The sequence below is a fragment of the Chaetodon trifascialis genome, chromosome 2 (genome assembly GCF_039877785.1).
Source record: "Chaetodon trifascialis isolate fChaTrf1 chromosome 2, fChaTrf1.hap1, whole genome shotgun sequence".
Classification (NCBI taxonomy): domain Eukaryota; kingdom Metazoa; phylum Chordata; class Actinopteri; order Chaetodontiformes; family Chaetodontidae; genus Chaetodon; species Chaetodon trifascialis.
In genome coordinates, this window is record NC_092057.1 from 31838983 (window position 1) to 31858478 (window position 19496).

General features: G+C 41.0%; 1 protein-coding gene across 2 annotated transcripts in view; it reads right to left on the reverse strand.

Annotated features, from left to right (window-relative positions):
- galnt7 (UDP-N-acetyl-alpha-D-galactosamine: polypeptide N-acetylgalactosaminyltransferase 7) overlaps window positions 1–19496 on the reverse strand; it is a 55762-nt gene that overhangs the window by 14895 nt on the left and 21371 nt on the right. The window contains exons 4-12 of one of the 2 annotated variants that reach the window (XM_070987452.1): window positions 14787–14953; window positions 14058–14188; window positions 13815–13894; window positions 8686–8868; window positions 7526–7643; window positions 7292–7414; window positions 5917–6032; window positions 5187–5289; window positions 4949–5047 (exon numbers count right to left, since the gene is read on the reverse strand). In XM_070987452.1, the coding sequence (XP_070843553.1) occupies window positions 4949–5047; window positions 5187–5289; window positions 5917–6032; window positions 7292–7414; window positions 7526–7643; window positions 8686–8868; window positions 13815–13894; window positions 14058–14188; window positions 14787–14953 (1120 nt within the window). Of the gene's footprint in view, window positions 1–4948; window positions 5048–5186; window positions 5290–5916; window positions 6033–7291; window positions 7415–7525; window positions 7644–8685; window positions 8869–9113; window positions 9297–13814; window positions 13895–14057; window positions 14189–14786; window positions 14954–19496 lie in introns of both variants that reach the window. The other variant, XM_070987442.1, reaches the window with a different exon arrangement.

Consider the following 19496-nt stretch of genomic DNA (forward strand, 5'->3'; position numbering starts at 1 on the left):
AGGCCATATCAAAAACTAAGTGTGTGTGTGTGTGTGTGCGAGTGTGTGTGTGTGTGTGTGTGCGTGTGAGTGAGTGAGTGAGTGAGTGAGTGAGTGAGTGAGTGAGTGAGTGAGTGAGTGAGTGAGTGAGTGAGTGGATGTGTGGGTCTCAGTCATTGGGTGGGGGTGGGAGGGACATATGGGGGCGGGAGGGCGGGGTTCTTGTTTTTGTTGTTGTTAATTCTGTGAAGCACTTTGTGCTACAATTTTATGTATGAAATGTGCTATATAACTAAAGTTGATTTGATTTGATTTGATTTGATTTGATTTGATTTGATTTGAAATATCAGTTATCCTAGTCTACTAAAAAACAAGGTACCCAGATCTACAAACAGTTTGTTTCAGGACTATCTAATTTACGACCCATCAGCATGATCTGGTTTGTGGATTCCACTGAGGCCTGGCCTTTGTTCTCCCGGCCAGTTTTATTGTCCGTATCTCTTATGGGGCTATCATGAGGGAGCATTAGCATCCTCATGACAAACATTGTGAGCAAGGTAATCTTTGATGTAAAGGTATTGGTAATCCCACTTCCTTGGGAGAGTGTAGAGAAGATATCTCTAAGCCAGACATCCTGTCTCTCTCTGAGATGACCTCTACCTGTGGACATACCAGATGGTAAATAATTCTTAAAAGTTAGTCTGTTTTACAACTGCATTTGCCCTGAGAAATGCGGAGGGGAGAAGAGAAGGTCAGTCAGAGGCCAGTTCTGCTACAAAGGTCTGAAAAGAAAACTGGAAAATGATGTAACGCTTTTCAAACAACACAATATGATGTCAACAAGAAATTCAATTCAATTCAATTTTATTTGTATAGCGCCAAATCACAACAGAAGTTGTCTCAGGACACTTTCCATATAGAGCTGGTACAGACCAAGCTCTTTTATCTACAGAGAACCAACAATTCTCAATGTTCCACAATTCCCACATTCCAATGTGTGAAAGCATTCCAGAGACCAAAACCACAGCATGAACTGAGGTTACAAATACCCAATACTACTTGTCACATCATGCTGTAATTAGTTATTAAAAAGTAACGACCAAGTTGAGAGTTGTTTTCAATACATCCTTACAAGTAGACATCTGACCATCTCTCAACAGTCTGCTCACCAGACCAAATCTGAACCCAGACCTCCTTAACATTTTTGTGAGATTCAGACTGCATTCAATTGCATTCATGGCTGCCATCACAAAGGCTCTACAAAGGCCTACAAATGTGCATTGCTGATAAGGACAGAGATTCTTGAAGATTCCTGTGGCTTACAGGACACAAAATCAGAGACCTGAAGCTATTCCTTGTTGCTGCCAGCCAAGCCTCCAACTCCAGGGGGATGTTGTATCTTTAGTTCACTGACACAGTAATTTATACAGTCATTCAGAGTGAAAAGGGTTTAAAAAGAAGTTAAGAAGACAGATGAACATGAGAGGGATGGAGCACCTTCAGAAAAGTATAGAAGTTTGTGCAAGTATCTCAACAAGTGGGAGGAGGTTTACCGTACACTGGTCAAGTCATGCTTTTAGTAAAATATGTCACTCAGATTTTACTAAATTCCAGAGAGATAAGTGATTTATTATGACTTAGACAAAATTCTTTTGTTGGAGTAGCAGTTTAAACATACACATGAACATAAAATATATACAATAAAGAAGAATAAGGATGAGAATAAAAACTAAGAGAAAAAGAATGTTCTCAAAAATATGACTGGAAAAGTAGCGTACAGTCCGGGTTGGCAGTATGGTCTGTTCACCGAATTTGATGTACTCTGTGATAAGCTCTGTCAGGCTGATGATGTCCTCCACACATTCCAGTCTGTTGTCTCAAAGCAGTCCTGCAGTGACTCAGTCTCCTGAGTCCACCTGGGAGAGAGAAAGCTTGAGTATCCTCGTGGACACAGGCTGCCTCTGGACAAGAGAAGACAGACTGCGGTGTTAACAACGCCAGGCTGTGATCAGCTCTGCCTGTGTGGGAAGCCTGTCCCCAGTAATGACTAAAAGCGCGTTTGGTTGCGGCGTTTGTAGCTCCGCTACGGTGGAGTGAATGATGTCATGTGCTGCTTCCCCATCAGCCTTCGGAAGGATGTAAACAGTGATCACGATGGCAGACGTGAACTCCCGAGGCAAATAATAAGGCCACATCACCACAGCTCGCTGCTCAATGTCTGGGCTACAGAAATGTTCCTTGACGGTAAAATGTTCTGGATTAAACCACTTCTCATTCACAAACAGCACAATCCCTCCTCCCTTCTTCTTACCACCCCAAGCTATGTCTCTCTGCCCTTACACAGCTGAAACCGGGTACCTCTCCATTACGAGAAGTGCAAAAAGTAACAGGGGGGGCCACCAAATAAGTTGCAAAACTGCGTGCAAACATCCATCCATGTCTGTCCAGACTCATAATATACAGTACTGCTTGAAAGTTTGTAAACCCTCCAGTCATGGTCACTGTTTTTGTAAAAAACATTAAAATAACCTTATCAAACATACATCCAGCACACCTTCAAAATAATGGACACACACACAAAAATAGATATATTTTCATTATTTAATTCAACAAAGGTTGTTTATTTCACAAAAACTGATAATTTAACATGTGCAAAAGTATGTGAACCTTTTTATCAGTAGCTTGTGGCTCCTCCTCTTACAGCCATTACTTCAACCAAACGTCTTCTGTAACCACTAACCAGTCTTTCGCATCTGCTTATGCGGATTTTTGCCCACTCCTCCTTGCAGGACTCAGCAAGTTGATAGAGGTTGGAGGGACATCTGGTATGTACCAACCTCTTCAGGTCTCGCCACATTCCAATTGGATGAAGGTCCAGACTTTAACTGAGCCAATCCAGAGTATGAATCCTCTTTCTCCCATTCCTTTGTAGCTTTGCTGGAATGCTTTGGGTCACTGTCTTGTTGCATAATCCATTTTCATCCCAGCTTCAACTTCCTGAATGATGGCAGAAGATTCTGGTCAAGAATTTGTTGATATGCCTGAGAATTCATGGTTCCTTGGATAATTGGTATCGTCCAGGCCCAGAAGCAGAAAAGCAGCCCCAGACCTTCACATTTCCACCACCATGCTTCACTGTTTGGCGAAGGTTCTTTTCTTCATATGCAGTGATGGCTTTTCTCCAAACATGGTGGTTTTGATTGTGACCAAATAATTCTATTTTGGACTCGTCTGTCCAAAGAATGGACCTCTGATTTGTCCATGCACTCTCTGTGGTACGGTGACACAAGTGGCAACACTGTCGCCTCACGGCTAGGAGGTCCCAGTTCTAATCCCGCTGTGGGCGCTGGTGGCGTGTCCTCCACCATGCCTTCGTTGCCTGCTGCTCGAGGAAAAATAAGGGGCCTTTCTGTGTGGAGTTTGCATGTTCTCCCCGTGCTCACCTGGGGTATCCTCCTTAAAATAGCCCCACTAAAAACACGCAAGAAGATCACCACCTGACCAATGGTGACGAAAGAGATCTGTGTCCCCGGGCGCCAGTCAGATGACAGCCCACCGCTCCTGCCGCGGAGGAAGGACAACCAGGATGGGTTAAAGGTGGAGGAAAAATTTCACCAGTGCATGGCATGTGTGTGCATGTGGATGTGTTCAATTCAATATTCCTTTATTAGTCCCACGAGGGGAAATTCCATTTTCCCGAGTCAACAGTCAAAACATGTTGTGTGACCAATAAAGGGGATTGTCCCTCCGATTCTTCTTCTTCTTCGTCTTCTGGCAAAGTTGAAACGGGCAGCTTTGTTCTTGAGAGCAGAAGCTTCCTTCTAGCAACCCTCCCATGAATGTCATGGCTATTCAATTTTCATCTGATTGTAGACATGCATGCATGCAAATTTGTCCCAGATGCTACCACAGAGGTCTGCAACTCTCTAGAGGTGATGTTTGGGTTGGCCTTCACCTCATTTATTATTTTTCTGGTGCTTCTGGGTGATATTTTCAATGGGCGTCTACTTCTAGGCAGAAGTTTGCTGGTTGCTGTCATGCTGAATCTGAATCAGAATCAGAATTCCTTTATTGATCGCCGAGGGGAAATTGTTTTTGCCCTCCATTCATAAATTATTTGTCTTACAGTGGATGGATGGAGCTGGAATCTTTTGGAGATGGTCTTATGGCCCTCCCCAGAGTAATGGGCTTTTAGACCCTCATCCTCATGTCCTTGGATATCTCCTTTGCTCTCGGCATTGTTGATTTGTATGGGACCACAGTGGTTTGGTTGGTTTCTTCTCTCTCTTAATTAGTGGAGGCCAAACCCTTTCCCAAGGATGTCTCATTTCATCGGTCTGCTTAAATGATTAATTAAACACCCAAATGTGCTTCATCTGAGTCTGTTACCTGCTTGACTTCACCAATGCAGCTGGGGGTTCACTTACTTTTGCACATACACTAATTCCACGTTTCATGTAGTTTTTGGGCTACTTAAACAAATCCCACTAAATAAGTACATGCAATTGACATTTTATACATAAAAACTGGTGATGATAAAATAAGATAATCATGGTATGGTCCGGCAATGGCTGTCGCCAGCACGGAGGCATAAAAAACCGAAGACTGTGGTAGACAGCAATGCAAACCAACAGTTGAATATCTGGAGAAAATAATGTGTCTGACCATTACAATTACTACTCCTGAAAAAGAATTAGTTGAGAGTGTAAAACCATGAGGGAAAATTACCAAAAACTAAAGCTCATTTCTGATGGAACATGGAAAATTAAGAAGAGGGCAGGAAAAAGTATACTTTACTGAGGGAGTCCAGTTGTCTGAAGTAAATTAGAAATGCTGCACACTGTTCTACTATTCTGTGGCTAACAAACTAATCAAAGACCAGACCAAACCAGATCAGGACCACCTCCATCTGGACTGAATGAAGCTACAGGAGACAAAGCAACACATAAGACAATGAGTGTTTCATTACCTGGTTGCCCCCCATCCTGTGGCAAGGTCCTATTTCCACGTTGCCTCCATTGGTGTGTCCCATACTGTCAATACAGTAACTTGTCTCAAAGCCCCGAATCTACGCACACATGGATAGGATACACACACACAACTTTATGAAACATGATATTATACAATATGGTACAAACAAGCCATCTAACGATCATGAAAGAAACAGTAACTGAACATGCTGTGCTTGCTTATGCGTGTTTACCTACCTCCCCCCATTCTACATTTTTAGGAGGCAGAGGGTAGTGCAGTGGAATGTCATACGCTATTTCCTCCATGAACCACTTGAAGCTCTTGCATCGATGTTCCTCCCTGACAAAAAGGTGAGCCAACAAACACCAAGCAATTGATTTAGAACAGTGAACTTGTTTAATTTGAGCTAATAACATTTTAATTTCAGAACATTTCCCTGCTGAAATGTCAAGGACACTTTTCATTTGATCTCTCAATTTTGTCTGGCCTAAAAATCACACTCAAGGGCCTATAGGTGGATAACTTGTAGTAAAATGAGAAATTCAGAGATATGGAAAAGTGTGATTAAGTTAGACAAAAGAAAAATGTTTAAATACAACCCCAATTCCAAAAAAGTTGGGAGGCTGTGTAAGATGTAGATAAAAACAAGATGCAATCACTAAATATCATTAAAACAATCATCCGTTTCACAAAGTGGTGAACCTCACCTCATCCTTGCTTGTGAGCGTGAAACGTCTCACTGGCATCAAATTCAGAATAAGCCTATATCACAAAAATCAATCAAGTTGATGAGATAAACATTAACTATGTTGTCTTCGTACTGTTTTCAATTGTATATTTTTTAAAAAAAGGATTGGCAGACTATCATATTCTGTTTTATTGAAGTTTTACACAGCCTCCAAACTTTTCTGGAATATTTGAAATAAATACAAAGCATGTATATTTTGTTTTATGTATTGTTTATACCTGAAGCGTTTAAGCTCACTGATGTCTCCATAGGCTAGAGTGAGAGTTTCGGGACGACTGGCGTAGAAGTAATCTTTATATTCATCCCACCATACCTCCACAACACGAACATAATTCTACAAAAGCACGCACGCACGCACGCACGCACGCACGCACGCACGCACGCACGCACGCACGCACGCGCGCACACACACACACACACACACACACACACACACACACACACACACACACACCAATTGTATTTAGTTAATTACACATCATTCAATTCAATTCAATACACCTTTATTAGTCCCACAAGGGGAAATTCCAAAATATCATAGGGTTAGGTAGGTCATAATATACTGTATAATATATAATGTTTTATGTAATTTTTCTTCTTGACCTCTTACAGAGCAGACTTTCCTGCTAGTGCTCTACATTGCTTACGTTCTTTCGGAGATATCCTTTTTTATTCCTGCCAAACATTTCGGATAATGTATCCAGTACACTTACAAATCATAGGGACTTAAATTTATGAGAAACAAAAGGCTACCATCATACTGTTATCATGATTATTACTTCTCAGTACTGTGTAAGCATGACCTCCAAATAGCTTAAACCTATTGCTGTGTCTGTGACTGGGAACCTGCAATTAGGATGGAGACAACATGGCAAAGTCTGCAAGCAGCACACAGTGTGAGCAATTGACTGAGAGAATTGAATAGCTTGAAAAGAATATTCAAACACTGCATCAAAAATGTGAGAATGAGCAATTCATTCATTCTGTAGCAGCTTCTGTACAAGGTGCTGAAAATGGATAGATTTTATTCATGGGATTATATCAGATGAAGAGCATCCTGTCAGACTTGGCTGACACACTGCCTTGGATCTGTCCCAGTGCTACTGGATCAGCTGTTAAGGCTCCCCAACCACCCTTCCGTAATAACACTTCTTGCTGGCACAGCACCAGCACCAAACTCATAATGTCCACCGCAAATCCAGCAAGAAAATCAAATAAAAGGGCACCAAGGCTAACTCCTAAAAACTAAATCACTGATTACCTTGCTGAACTTTAATAATGGTGAACTGACAGGTCTAAAGAGATGTGAAATGGGTACAAGTATGCAATATATAAGCGGTGATTAAGGGTATGTCTACATCCATTTTGTGGCCAAATGTGCAACTGGAAAGGCTTGAGGCTTGCACATGTGCTCACTTCCACAATGAACAAGATTAATACAACAGAACTATGCTTAAATAAAGCTTTAGAAATTTGCTAAAGAATGTCACGCATGTTATGCATTTATTGGTCTTTGTTTGTACAGAGTTTTAGTCCTGACTTTGCAAAGAGCTTTATACATCTGGCACTGTTTCAAAGCATGAGGCATTCTACCTTGAGAGTGGGTGATGATCCAACATGTGCAGGTGGAGGGTTGCCTTGCCATCCCTGAAGTCTGTAGATATGGCCAACTCGAGAACACGGTACAAAGAGCAGCTGGCCACCACACTGCCAGATCTACATAAACACAGAAATTTTGAAAAACCCAAGGCGAATAACACTGTAAACCCTGTTAAATGATGTGTGTGAGACCATCACTGTGTATAAACTGGACTTCTCCATGTCTACCTTGTATGATATTTCAAAATTCTCTCCTCCCCATATCTGCAGCCCTGGGTCATACAAACCCAGCTCAAAGAAGAAGTCTCTCTCTATAGCAAAGAGACCACCTGCCATGGCTGGAGACCTATATAAGGTATAAAGACATACACACACATCCACAAACAGACATACAGATACATAGTCAATCAGTGTGTAGCTCAACATTATTCTTCACATTAAAAGTTATTCTGTTTGTCAGGTATCTGTGAAAATCAAAAAACACATTATCTATCCTTTCCAGCTTGGTCTGAAAATCAGACATGAAAGAGTTAATTTTTGTCCAAACGGTGGCATCTACATCACCTTAACTTAAAGTAGTCAGACAGTCAGTTACTATATTAACAACAATGAGAATACAGAGCACATGAGATCAGACTGACAAACACAGTCAAAGATAAATAAGAAATAAGCAAAAGCAAAGCTGAGAAAAAAAAAAAAGACAGTGAGGAAGACATGATTAATGACAAGTGATTGAGGAAGGTGAAGGTGCCCCATTCCAAGCCCATTTCATACCAGAAGCTCTCCAGTAGACCCAACACTAACTCACCACTCCCACAGCTTTCAAATTAAGACAATGCTGTTATATGTTATGTCACAGCCCAAGTCACTGTAGTTCAAATGGGCTTTAAAAAAACAAAACAAAAAAACACCAAAAACATCAGACACTTACAGTAAGAGTAGAAGCTGTAAATCCCACTAAATTAAGCGAACAGGGTCTACAACAGTGAAGCACCAATAGTAGAAATATTAAAGCACAGGGGCAGTCAGCAGACAGGACAACAGTAAGTTTCTACCCCTCCCCATCACATTTAGTTGATTTTGTTGGTTAGTTTTGATATGCAGCAAAGGTTAAATTCATTTTATTATGTTTACAAAATATGAATATCCAAAGAGTTGGTGGTACCCACACACCCTGCTTTTAATATTTCTCTTTTTGAGGTTAATTTAGGCAGTTCTATTGAATGAGGTTGTTTTCTCTATTTTTTTGACCAATTGGTTCAAGATTAACATTTCTTCAAATTAGCTGATGTAGTAATGTCAAGCACATCATTAGAATATTTCTTGGTTAGTTGGAATGTGTTTGTCTTTTGCGTTGACCCTATCCAGATCAGTCAGGTTTTCTGTACCTATATGGCTCAGTATGAGTTTTTCTGAACATTTTTTCCCCGTCTCCAAGAGGAACTCTCTTCCAGAGCAAACTCCAATCCCAGGCTCCTCTAGCAAAGCCGTCCTTGTCTCCTCCACCCTGGGGCTCGATGGTGAACTTCTGGCCATGGATGGAGTCAATCAGGGGTACCGTACACACCGTTCTGATGGAGTGGGGATGGGGCCATGCATACAAGATACATGGGGGGGAATACGTGTAGGGGTGGTGTACATGCAGGGAAAAGAAAAAAAAAGGGGGAGCAAATATAGACAGCGATGTCATTGAAAACACAAAGACATGGGGTGGGGTGTCAGAGCAAGACACATAACAGGTGGGATGAAGGGATGGGAGATGGAGATACAAACAGAACAGGGATGAGTGTTAGCATGCTAGCTGCTGTGTGTGTACCAGTAGGGCTGGGTGACATGTTTTCTCTTGGCCTTTTCTCTCTGGCTAAGTGGTACTCTCTTCCAGAGCAGGCTCCAATCCCATGCTCCTCTAGCCAGGCCGTCCTCATCTCCTCCCTGCTGGGGCTCCATACTGTACTCATTACCATCTATATAGTCTATCAGTGGCACTGTACAAACTGTCCTATACACAACACAACACAACACACACACGCACGCACGCACGCACGCACGCACGCACACACACACACACACACACACACACACACACACACACACACACACACACACACACACACACCTTTGTCTGTATATGGCTGTGAAGACTAGTTGAACGCTACACACAAGTGAATTCTTTAGTTTAGACCTGAATATCTGAGTACAGATATGGAAATACCAGTGCACACTAAGACAAATGATGCCATGCATAAATCCTGCCATCTGCATGCATCAACAGTAGCTTACTACTAAACTACACAAAGAAATTGGAGCATAAAATACAGTGGCATGTTAAATTTTGTGGTACTGTGAATACCTATGTGAGTAAAAGACAACCAAATTTCCAAACAGCGTAACAACGCTGACACACTTCTTTCATCTTTAAATTAAGATTTCTTTTTTATTTCCATCTTTTACAGTTTCAAAATAACAAAAAAGGAAAAGGGCAGGAAGCAAAGTTTTGGGCTCCCTGCATGGACAGTACTTAGTAACACCCCCTTTAACAAGTATCACTGCTTGTATCACACTTTTTGTAGCCAGTTAAGTGTCTTTCAGTTCTTTCTAGAGTTATTTTCACACACTCTTCCTGTAAAAGGCTTAGTTCTGTGAGATTCTTGGGCCACCTTGCACACACTGCTCTTTGGAGGCCTATCCTAAGGGGAAACTGGAGGAGCACCTTCAGGGGAATGGCAGAGAGGTTTGGAGAGGCCTAAAAACAATATCAGGCCACAGAAGTGACAGCGTGAGGGGCCCTTAATGTGGATAACAGGAATGGGCAAATGTACTGAATTTGTTTCTCAACAGATCTGATTCAACCATTGTTCCTTCCCCCACTCACAGACCTGATGGCATTACTTACTCCACACCTCCTCCTTCCTCCCAGCATCCCAGACACCAGCACCTCAACCATTTACTGGACTGGGCAAACAACACAGGCGTCTTGTAAAAGACAGGCCAAAGTCATCTCCATCTGCTAAGACTGAGGTCCTTTGGAGTCTATAGGACAAAGCTTTTTATGAGTCTGTGGTGGCATCTGCAATTTCTTATGTAGAGGTCTGCTGGGGCTGTGGGAGCTCTGAGAGGGATAGAAAAAGACTAAACTGGTCAGGAGAGCTGGCTCTGTCCTGGACTGCCCCCTGGACAACATCAAGGAGGTGAGGGAGATGAGGATGTTAGCCAATCTGACATCAATCAGGGCCAACTCCTCTCACCCCCTGCATGAGACAGTGGCAGACTTAAGCAGCTCTTTCAGTAACAGACTGCTGCACCCATTGTGTAAGACAAAATGCTACCACGGGTCCTTCATTCCACTAACTGTAAGACGTTTAACTCCAGGATCATTTAATATAGCACTGTGTTGACACTGTTTCCCATTACTACATCACAAACCTGTTTTTGCACTACTGCCATCTAAGCTAACATATGCTCATATCGACTACATCTTGTGCAATATAAAACCATTTTTTTTTTACTATGTTGTGTATTTTTCTTTCTACTGTGCAATTGTACAAACACTGCATTTATTATCCATATTTGAGTATGTGCCATTCAATATTTTTAAGGCAACAGCATTTTTTCATGTGCAATTTAATGTAATAATAATAATAATAATACATTTTATTTAAAAGTGCCTTTCTGGACACTCAAGAACACTTTACAAAATAAAACAAGAACAGAGGTATACACAGATAAGAGCTAAAAATTGGACAGTGCAAACGGGGAGATTATGCTTTCTTGAACAGGTGGGTTTTCGAGTCTGGATTTGAAGTGGGGAAGAGAGTCGATGTTACTGTTATGTTATTTTCCACAGTGCGGAACATCTTGTATTTTTTAATAATACTTTGCACTATAGCCACTGGAACCTGAAAACATTTAGATATGGCTTTTTAGCCCTTTCGTCTTATTATCATTTGGGAGACACTTGTGTCAATTCCAATCAAGAAAAAAATTGCTGGTTGAATACATGTAACTTTGAGACAAGGGGGTATGTCTGGCAGGGGTATGAATAATTTTGGGCTTGACTGTATATAGTTGATTTTTGTGTTTTATTCTGTAGCCTTTTTATCTTGATTTTTCTATGCCTCTCTTTTTATACTTTGCTGGCTGTAACAATTGAATTTCTTCGGCTATCTTATTTTATCCACAGATTTTCAGTAACACTGAGGTCGTGGACTGTGAGGGCCACGGGAAAACCGTCAACCTTGTGCCTCTTGAGGTAGTCCACTGTGGATTTTGAGGTATGTTTGGGATCATTCGAAGTCATGTTGTAGAAGCCATCCTCTTTTCATCTTCAGCCTTTTTCAAGATGGTGTGATGTTTGCTTCCAGAATTTGCTGCTATTTAACTGAATCCATTCTTCCCTTCACCAGTGAAATGTTCCCCCTGCCACTTGCTGCAATATGAGCTCAAAGCATGATCGATCCACCCTTGCGCATGACAGCTGGAGAGGTGTTCTTTTCATGAAATTCTGGACTCTTTTTTCTCCAAACATACCTATGCTCATTGCAGCCAAAAAGTTCTACTTTACTTCATCAGTCCACAGGACTGATCAGTCACCGTCCAACATCAGCTCTTCACCTTGGTGTGCCTGGGCCTTCCACAGATCGAGCAGATCGAGCCACGGACCGTTAACCGATAACAGGAACGTTAACCGATTAATACTAACGGTCAATTTTGTTTTTTAGCTACGTAAGTCAATCAACTCATGGGGGCGTGTCGAGTTCGTAAGTTGGTGGCTATTACAACGGACTGCTGGACCGCACTCACAACAGAGAGCCGTCCTGTTAACGCTGAGCATGCCAGGTAGACACACAGCTGATAACCTCACAGCTAAACTGGTTGATGCAGTGGAGACGTGGGGACTTAGTGGGAAAGTGTCCGCATGCGTCCACGACAACACGCGCAACATCGTGGCAGCCAACTCTCCCGGACGGGTCAGCTGGGACTCAATCCCCTGTTTTGCACATACACTGCAGCTGGCGGTAAATGACGGATTTAATGTGTTTGTGCATCGTGTTATTGTTGCAGCGGGGCGGCTTGTCAGGCACTTCAACCACAGCACACCTGCATGCAAGGCACTGGAGGCCAAACAGGACCAAATGCAACTTCCGAAGCACCAGCTTATTGTTCGCAATTACGCACAAAACACACGTTACATTGAATTATTTTTTTTTTTTTTATCTCCAGACATGCCGCGGGTCGTCCAGGTTTACAGTTAAATGGTTCGGAATGAAGCCGCATCATCCAGATAAACATTGAGCTCCATCAGAACTGTTAAAAAATCTGATTTCAGAAGCTAAAACTTTATTTTGGAAATGAATCAGAACACACAATTTAAGAAATCACCAGCGCGCTCGCTCTCGACATAATTTAAAAAGCAATAGGAGACGATTGAAGTCTAGAGTACTGTTAATTATCTAAATCTTGTAGCTTTTTTTTTTTACATTTTATATGAGTAATCTAACTATTTGCCGTCATTGTAAATCTGCAGTTCAGCACTGGACAGCGCCGAGTCAGTGACTCTCTGATTCCAACCTTTCCTTACATGGAAAGCCTTGTCGGAATGGTGGGACGTTTGTGTGTCGGAATAGCGGTATTTCGGGATGGTGATATGTCTAAATGGTGGTATGTCGGAATGGCAGTATATCGGAATGGCAGCATGTAAGGACATTTAAATCTTATCGGTTAACGGTTATTAATCGTTAAAGGGCGTTGGTTAACGGTCATAAAAAAAACTTAAAATGTGCATCCCTAGTTACCATAAGTTTCTTTTGTGTTATGTCACATCACCTCATATCTTCTGTCGTACTATTCATGATATATCATTCATTATCCATAATTCTGCTTAATAAATGAGATTTTGATTTAAGTCCTGGTTAAACGGTATCCTTTTGAGCTGAATATATACGATCCCTGTATCCTGAGTTTACACTTCAGATTATCAGACTGGTTTGCCGGTTCATGCCAATTTTTTGGACATGCTTAGACTGGCTACTTTTATTTCATCTTATGAAAGAAGGAAATCAAACATATGGGAATGCTGTGCACACTAATCTATTAATAAAAGGACATTGTTTCAAGTCATTTTTTCTTTTTTTCATTTGAATATCACAATAAATTTGGAATTGTGGACTTCGAATCGTACCGTGTTTTTGGTAACGTTACATCCCTATCTTTAACATTATGTTTTTTGGAGATCAGTCTATCTTCTACTCACAGGAACAAAACTTTTGACCAGGGGTGCCCAAACTTTTACATGCCACTGTATTTAATGTGCTACTGAATAATTTTACCTGTACATGTACCATATTCCATCTAATACAAACAGTACCAGATGTGCAAAAAACAAGATGTGCTGAGAAGAAAAGTTAAGATGATGGTACATGGACTTTAATTGAGTAATAAGCTAGTCTTTAAACAATCTCTGTTGGATAATATTCTGTGTGTGCGTGTGTGTGTGTGTGTGTGTGTGTGTGTGTGTTACCTGTCTTTTGAAATAGGGGAAACCAGAGGAGCATACCAGTTGATTCCAACCTCACAATGAGCATCCAGGTATATCAGCACCTAAAAAACCACACCACCACTAACTAATGATTGTAGTGTTTCACACATGGAGCCCACAGTTAGAAACTGCATTTGATATTTTTCAAGTAGGTAAAGCCACTGTTGAACATTCACACACTAGTAACAGCAGCTGTGGAGCAGTAGCAGTAAGATCATATGATACCTGTCCTTTAGTGGCTTTCTTGGCTCCTATACTCCTCGCCTGGATCAGTCCTTCTCTCTTCTCATTTCTGAAGAGTTTTACAAGGCCGTTCCATTGCTTAATATACTCCTCCAAACGCTCCTTCAGATGGGCTGCAAAAACATATGCACAGAGAATAGGTCATTCTCATTGTGATAGAAATTCTCTTCAATGCAACATTCAACCCCATTACATTTCACTTTGTAAATCCGCAATGGAGGTATTTGTTTGATACCTGATAATATCTGTATTTAAAGTGAGTCTAGCTATCATCTTTAAACAGGGTCAACTTACATCTGCTCATCCCACTATCTTAACCAGTGTCACTATTATCACCTCAACTGTTACTCAGACAGAGGGTTACGTTACATCTCATCTATGAAATGACACCAACATACTTAGCACTTAAGTGTGAATCTATCTTGACATTTCATGTCTCACAAGCAGAATTAGCATCTGAATACACTGACGTTTCCTCTTGGAGCACAGAATGAAAAATATGTTGCACCAAGCAGAATGGCTCGAGCTAAATCAAGCTCAGTTAATAACCTTGCCATAAAATGTGACTTCACCATGGTGACTGAGGTGAGTAGTCTAGTGAGGTGAGTATTTAGCCAAACAAATGTGCTGCAGGATCCCTCTAAAATCTGATTTCTTATTTTTACTTTTTTTTTTCAACCCCTGTACTGCATGTGAGGAAAGCAAGCCCACCTTTGTTGCTGAAGTCATCAATCATGACTATCTCTGCTAGATATTTTCTTGGAGTCCTCTTGATGACACTGTGGATGGTTCTCATCAGTGTAGACCAGCCTTCATTATGGAAAACTATCACCACACTGGAGGTCAGTAGTCTGTCATCATAATGCCAGTACTTACACCTGGAAAAGTGGGGCCAAAGGTCAAAAGCAGGTCAGTAACATTCACTCAGAAATGTTACACTTTTCCATTAGAAATATTGCTGCCATTTGTCTAATGTGACACCATGTCCCCGTGCAAAAATAATTTGAACCACATAAGGCCTTTGTGGGATCTTCTAGTTATAGCTGACTGCATATGCTTTAAAACAGGGCATGTCACCATTTTCACACAAAGGGCTGAGTAGTACTCAGCCTGTTGTGTCGTCTGTGTCTCTTGAGGAGATTTGACCAGTCTGAGAAAATAACCCTAGAGTCATCTGGGTTTTTTTGTCATCATGGTTAATTGCTATTTTCATTCTGTTCTTACAGTTCAACACTACGGTCTTCTTAGCAATGGTTAAGTTCATCGGCAAAAAGGGTTGGAACTGTGTTGCAATATGTGCGTTGGATACATCTACCAAGAGATACATCTACCAAGAGAGAAATGGAGCGGCAGAGGAATGTATCAAGAATCTCAGTTTCCAAACAAAATTACTGTGTGATTACTTGGATAATACTGAAAATGAGCATGGTTTACAAATACATACATATACTTGAATTAATAACAAAATGTATTTAAACCCTACCTTCAAAATTGGAGGTTGTGTTTATAATGGAGGGAGGTTAAGTTTAAGATAAAGTTTTAAGTAAAGTGGTCCTATACACACACACACACATACACGGATACATATAATTATTACTAACATAATTCTGCTGTAGAATTATTCATTTTCCATTTCTGTATGTGTTATTTGGGCAACATTTTTAGCGAAACTGCAATAATACAACTTGCATTTTCTATTTCACATACTCATATGGGTATTTGATGACCATATGCTCTATATGGAACGTGTCCTGAGACAACTTCTGTTGTGATTTGGCGCTATATAAATAAAAAAAAAATGAAATTGAAATTGATATTGATATTGATATTAAAATGAAAATGGAAATGCTGAGATGATTGACATTTCATTTCCAAAGATTCCAAAGTGGACAATATTCAAATGCAAAAAGGGAAACACCATCCCCAGTCTATTGTCTATTTGTCTAGGTGTTTGCACTGAACATCAACAGCAACACTTTAAGTCTCTTGAGGTCAGCTGTGATATGGCTCACAAAATAGAATGTGAATCATTAATCCACACTTTCACCTTGTTGAAATTAAATGTCCCAACAAGAGCTATTTTGATTATCCATGCCTTAAAATGCAACATGGCAACAGCATGTGTACTACTAACAGGCACAGGCTCAAGGGGATGCAGCTGTGTGACTTTGGAGTCAAAGTAAATTTTATTGTCAATTAAGCCATATGTACAGGACATACAGAGGGATCAAAATATTGTTTCTCACAGTCCCACAGTGTGTGCAAAAATATAAACGTAAAAACAATAACAATACAACAACAAAGATAAAACAGGACAGGTTTAAAAATAAATACAGGGACACAAAACTACTGGGGAGTACTAAGACATATAAAAAGTGTCAGGATAAATAATTGCCATATGTATGTACAGTACTGTGGAAAAGTTTTAGGCAGGTGTGAAAAAAGCTGTAAACTAAGAATGCTTTCAAAAATAATAATTGTTTATTTTTAGCAATTTACAAAATGCAAAGTGAACAAAAGAAAAATCTAAATCAAATCAATATTTTGTGTGACTACCCTTTGCCTTTAAACAAGCATCAATTTTTATTGGTGTATGATCTCAATTTCACATGTAGGCTGAAACACAGTCATTAACTGAAAAAGAAACAGCTGTGTAGGAGGCTTAAACCTGGGTGAAGAACAGCCAAACTCTGCTGCCAAGGGGATGTTGTGGAAGACAGTTTCATGTCACAGGTCATACACAATGGCAAGACTGAGCACAGCAATAAGACACAAGGTAGATAAATCGCATCAGCAAGGTCTCTCCCAGACAAAGATTTCAAAGCAGACTGGGATTCTAAGATGTGATATTCAAGCTCTTTTGAAGAAGCACAAAGAAACCGGCAATGTCAAGCATCACAGACCTAGTGGTTGGCAAAGAACACTTTCTGGCCAGAAGTGGTTTCATGGAAGAGTCGCAGCCAAAAAGTCATACCTCCAACACGGAAACAAGGCCAAGCAACTCAACTATCCACGAAAACATAGGATCTGGGGTGCAGAAAATGGCAGCAGCAATGGTTTCCTCAGTACTGAGAAATACATGCAGATACTTCTCCATCATACAACACCATCAGGGAGGCATATGATTGGCCCCAAATTTATTCTGCAGCAGGACAACGACCCCAAACATACAGCCAACGTCAAGAAGAACTGTCTTCAGTGTAAAGAACAAGAAATCCTGGAAGTGATCGTATGACCCCCACAGAGCCCTGATCTCAACATCATCAAGTCTGTCTGGGATTACATGAAGAGACAAAAGGATTTGAAGAAACGTACAATCACAGAAGATATTTGGAACAACCTACCAGCCGAGTTCAAAAAAACTGGGCAAGTGTACCTAGAAGAATTGACACTGTTTTGTAGGCAAAGGGTGGTCACACCAAGCATTGATTTGATGTCTTCTGTTCATTGACTGCATTTTGTTAATTGATGAAAATAAATTATTAACACGTACATTTTTGAAAGTATTCTTAGTTTACAGCATTTTTTCACAACTGCCTAAAACTTTTGCACAGTATTGTATATGTGTTCATACATACATACATACATACATAGAGAACACATATACTGTTCATATATACGTATGTAAATACAGTATATACACACACACACACACACACACACACACACACACACACACACACAAAATGTAGTACAAATACACTGTGTATTCATTCAAAGGTGAAATTAAGAGCAGCAGATTGTATTTTACAGTCTCTTTATACACTGCCTGGCCAAAAAAAAGTCACCACCTAGAATTAACTAAGCAAATAGGTAAGAGCCTCCTATTGGACAATTACTGCATGGGCGATTATCTTTGAGCTGGCAATAAGTTATTTAAGCCCAACTGATGCAATAAGTAGCTTCTCATTTCTTAAACAACCATGTTGAAAGACATCCCGTGGTCATGGAAAAGATGTTAGTCTGTTTCAAAAGGGTCAAATCATTGGTATGCATCAAGCAGAAAAAACATCTAAGGCGTTTGCAGAAACTACTGAAATTGGGTTAAGAACTGTCCAACTCATTATTGTGAGGGATAGTGGGGAACCATCAAAGAAATGTGGTCGGGAAAAAAATCCTGATTGATCGTGATCGGCGATCACTTAAACGTTTGGTGAAATCACACTATGTTTAGTAGTGAAAGTAAGAGCATTTTCACATGCACAATGTGAAGGGAACTCAAGCAATTGGGACTAAACAGCTGTGTAGCCTTAAGAAAACCACTGATCAGTGAGGATAATCAGAAAAAAAGGCTTCAGTATGCTAGGGACCATAAAGATTGGACTCTGGAGCAATGGAAGAAGGTCATGTGGTCTGATGAGTCCAGATATGCCTGTGCCTGGTGGCACGGTGGAATGGTGGCAACACTGTCACCTCACAGCTAGGAGGTCCCGGGTTCGATACCCGCTGTGGGTGCTGGGGGCATGTCCTCCACCATGCCTTCGGTGCCTGCTGCTCGAGGAAAAAGGGGCCTTTCTCTGTGGAGTTTGCATGTTCTCCCCGTGTTCACCTGGGGTATCCTCCTTAAAAAAAACCCCACAAAAAACATGCAAGAAGATCAATGGCGACAAACGAAAACTGGGTCCCCGGGCGCTGGTCGGATGGCAGCCCACCACTCCTGGTCTACTGCGGAGGAAGGACAACCAGGATGGGTCAAATGCGGAGGACAAATTTCACCAATTGCATGGCGTGTGCAGCACGTAATGTGTGTGTGACAATAAAGGGGATTGTCCCTCTGATTCTTGTCCTTCTGATTTACCCTGTTCCAGAGTGATGGGCGCATCAGGGTAAGAAGAGAGGCAGATGAAGTGATGCACCCATCATGCCTAGTGCCTACTGTACAAGCCTGTGGGTGCAGTGCAAAGATCTGGGGTTGCTGCAGTTGGTCAGGTCTAGGTTCGGCAACATTACATGCCCAAAGAATGAGGTCAGCTGACTACTGTACCTAAATATACTGAATGACCAGGTTATTCCATCAATGGATTTTTTTCTTCCTTGATGGCAAAAGCATATTCCAAGATGACAATGCCGGATTCATCAGGCTCACATTGTGAAAGAGTGGTTCAGGTAGCATGAAACATCATTTTCGGACATGGATTGGCCACCACAGAGTCCAGACCTTAACCCTATTGAGAATCTTTGAGATGTGCTGGAGAAGGCTTTGCACAGAGGTCCAACTCTCCCATCATCAATACAAGATTTTTGGTGAAAAATTAATGCTACACTGGACGGAAATAAATCTTGTGACTTTGCAGAAGCTTATCAAAACAATGCCACAGCAAATGTGTGCCGTAATCATAGCTAAAGGCGGTCCAATGAAATATTAGTGTGTGACCTTTTTTTTGGAGGTGACTTTTCTTTTTTTGGCGAGGCAGTGTATAA